The sequence below is a fragment of the Aureococcus anophagefferens genome (assembly GCF_000186865.1).
Source record: "Aureococcus anophagefferens unplaced genomic scaffold AURANscaffold_30, whole genome shotgun sequence".
NCBI lineage: Eukaryota > Pelagophyceae > Pelagomonadales > Pelagomonadaceae > Aureococcus > Aureococcus anophagefferens.
In genome coordinates, this window is record NW_008705589.1 from 311,874 (window position 1) to 314,448 (window position 2,575).

Here is a 2,575-nt window from a genome sequence, read left to right on the forward strand (position 1 = left end):
AGCGTCTGGAGCTGATCATCTCTCATTTTTCGCCGCTGGCCTCGCGCCGCGCGCCCTCTTGACACGAGCTAGTTCATGCCGACGCGCAGCTCTACGCGAGCGCGTTGGTCCCCGCGCGACGACGCTGTCGCGCGGCGCGCGCGTGCGCGTCGCTGACGGGATGCCGCGAGAGCGAATCGGGGGGACCTTTTTCGGCGCAGCAGCGCCCGCTGGATCAGTTCTGCGTGTCTCGCAGTCTCTACGGGTTGCCTACGCGTGGCGCTAACAGACCACATTCTCGGTTACTCACGTTTCGCGCATCTGGTGACCGGAAAGCTGCTCGAAGACCCGAGAGCGATTCGCGAGCATTCGCTCTTCGGCGGCATCTGGGCCACCCTGCGGCCGCCGCACGTGTCCAGAGGTTGGTGAACATGTCATACACTGTCCTTGGCCCCTCCGAAGCCCCCACGCGCGCGCGCGCCGCCGCCGCCGCCGCCGCCGCCGCCGCCGCCGCCGCCGCCGCCGCCGATGATGATGACGACGACGCCGGCGAATTTAGACGCGCCACTGCGCACAGACCGTCACATATGATCCCTCAAACGATCGCAGCCATTGGCCATGCTCGAAGACGTGCTTGACGTTGAGATGCGCGCCTCGAGCCAGGGGGCCCAATTCCATAGCCCCTTGGACACGCGCGCGGACGACCGCGTCGACGCGCGACAGCACTTTTGTTAGCCGCCTTAGTCACGGCAGGCTCGGGCGAGCTCACAGGGATCCTATAGAGCCCGCACGCGTATCCGGAGACGCCAATGTCGTCCAGGGAGGCCTCGTTGGAATTCGGCCCCCAAATAGTGTTATTTAACTAGGACTACAGTAGTAGCAACGCGCCGCTGGCGAGAAGTACTAAAGGCATGAAGAAATTTGTATTTGAGAGCTTAGCGGCCATGCTTGTGGTATATCCAGCCGTTATCGCGCTGCGTACACCGACTCGACAACTCGTAGCGCCAAAAGCCTCCGCGAAGGCAGCGGTCGCGTCAGCGACTCTCGACTCAACGTTAGCTCGCGCGCCTCTGGACCCAAATTGTCTGGTTTCGGCCAAGGGCATTGACTACGAACCGCTGATGGAACAGCTGCGGATTGGCGACTATATGGCGGCGGATCAGACGACACGCGATGTCCTGATTGAGATGGCCGGTGAGGAGGCAATGAAACGTGGTTATGTTTATTGGACGGAGGCCCGTCAGCTTCCCAATGAGGACCTTGCGACAGTCGAGAATTTGTGGCTGCACTACAGCGATGGAAAATTCGGCTACACCGTCCAGAAGAACGTTTGGCGTCTGCAGAAGGGCGTATTTGATAACTTCTGTGACAAGATCGGATGGACTACAACCGACGAAATCACTGGCCAGCCTCGAAAGCGGCGCTGGTTCGGCGACTCCGAGTTTTTCTATAGTTTAGATAAAGCCCCGAAAGCCCACCTCCCGCTCACGTCCGCTCTCCGTGGCACCCAGCTCCTTAAAGCCCTCCTCCAACATCAGGTCTGGGAAACTGAAGAATGGAAACGTGACCTGCCTGAGCTCTCTGCTTGACTCTGCCTGAGCTCTCTGCTCTCCGCCCCGACCTTGAGAGTAGTTAACTATCACTTCACATGGTGTGGCACAGCAATGGTCGACGCTGCGCAGTTGTGTTGAGTCTGGGTGGAGCAGAAGTGTGACATCGACGAACGGACAGCGGCCCACCGCCGGAGTCCAAGCGCCCCTGAGCCCTGGGCGTGCCGGGAAAATACGACACCGGGACTGGAGTGAGGGGCCAGATAGGCTGCGAGTAAGCGCGCGCCCTCAGACGCGGGGGTGAACACTAGAAACCCAACGAACCTGAGTTTGCGACCTGGCCCCCCTCTTAGTCGCCCTTAATAAGAGCCCCGCGCCTGGCGCCATCTCTGTCCAGGGGGCCCGTAGGGTCCGTGGGGCGGCGGCGGGTGCGAAGCAGATCGGGTGGGGCCTCTTCCGGGCCGCCGCGCGGCCGGACGCGGCGGCTCATACCGTAGTGACTGAGACTACTGAGTCGACTCAGTCTCAGCATGGGGTGGCTTGGGGACTATGGGTGCTCAAATACCCGGTATGGGCGATGCGGGACGGGTATATACCGGTATATACCGTCGGTATGGTAAATACCCGGTATATACCGGTATTTTTGGAGTACCCCGACCCCTCTACGGTCTCCGAGGTCCCGGCTCCGCGTCGAGCCACCGCGCGCCGCGCCGGTCCCTCCGCGGCACGCACTTGGCGACGCAGCTCGCATGCTCCGGTGGGCTTACTACTCTTTACTGGCGCGCGCGACGGCGGGGTGGGGCGCCGTCGTCGGACTCGGTGTCCGAGGGCGGCGCGCGCGTGCGCGTGCCGCCGCGTCGCGCGCGCGTCTTGCGCAGGTAGCGCCAGTTCCCGGGGACGGGAGGGGCGTCGGTGTCGGCGTAGTAGTCGCCGAGGGCGACGCCGTGCTTGTTTGGGGGGCCGGGCTCCCAACTCACGTCGTAGTTGTACTTCGACGCGCGCGGGTTGTGCTTGACGATCTTCCCGAACATGAAGGTGAGATCGTC

General features: G+C 62.5%; 1 protein-coding gene across 1 annotated transcript; it reads left to right on the forward strand.

The window, feature by feature from the left end:
• Positions 1-874: 874 nt before the first annotated feature.
• AURANDRAFT_55095 (hypothetical protein) lies at positions 875-1,838 on the forward strand (the record flags this gene model as incomplete). Its single annotated transcript, XM_009042349.1, has 1 exon — positions 875-1,838. One exon carries the CDS (start codon positions 891-893, stop codon positions 1,566-1,568), a length of 678 nt encoding a protein of 225 aa, XP_009040597.1.
• Between the last annotated feature and the right edge of the window lie 737 nt (positions 1,839-2,575).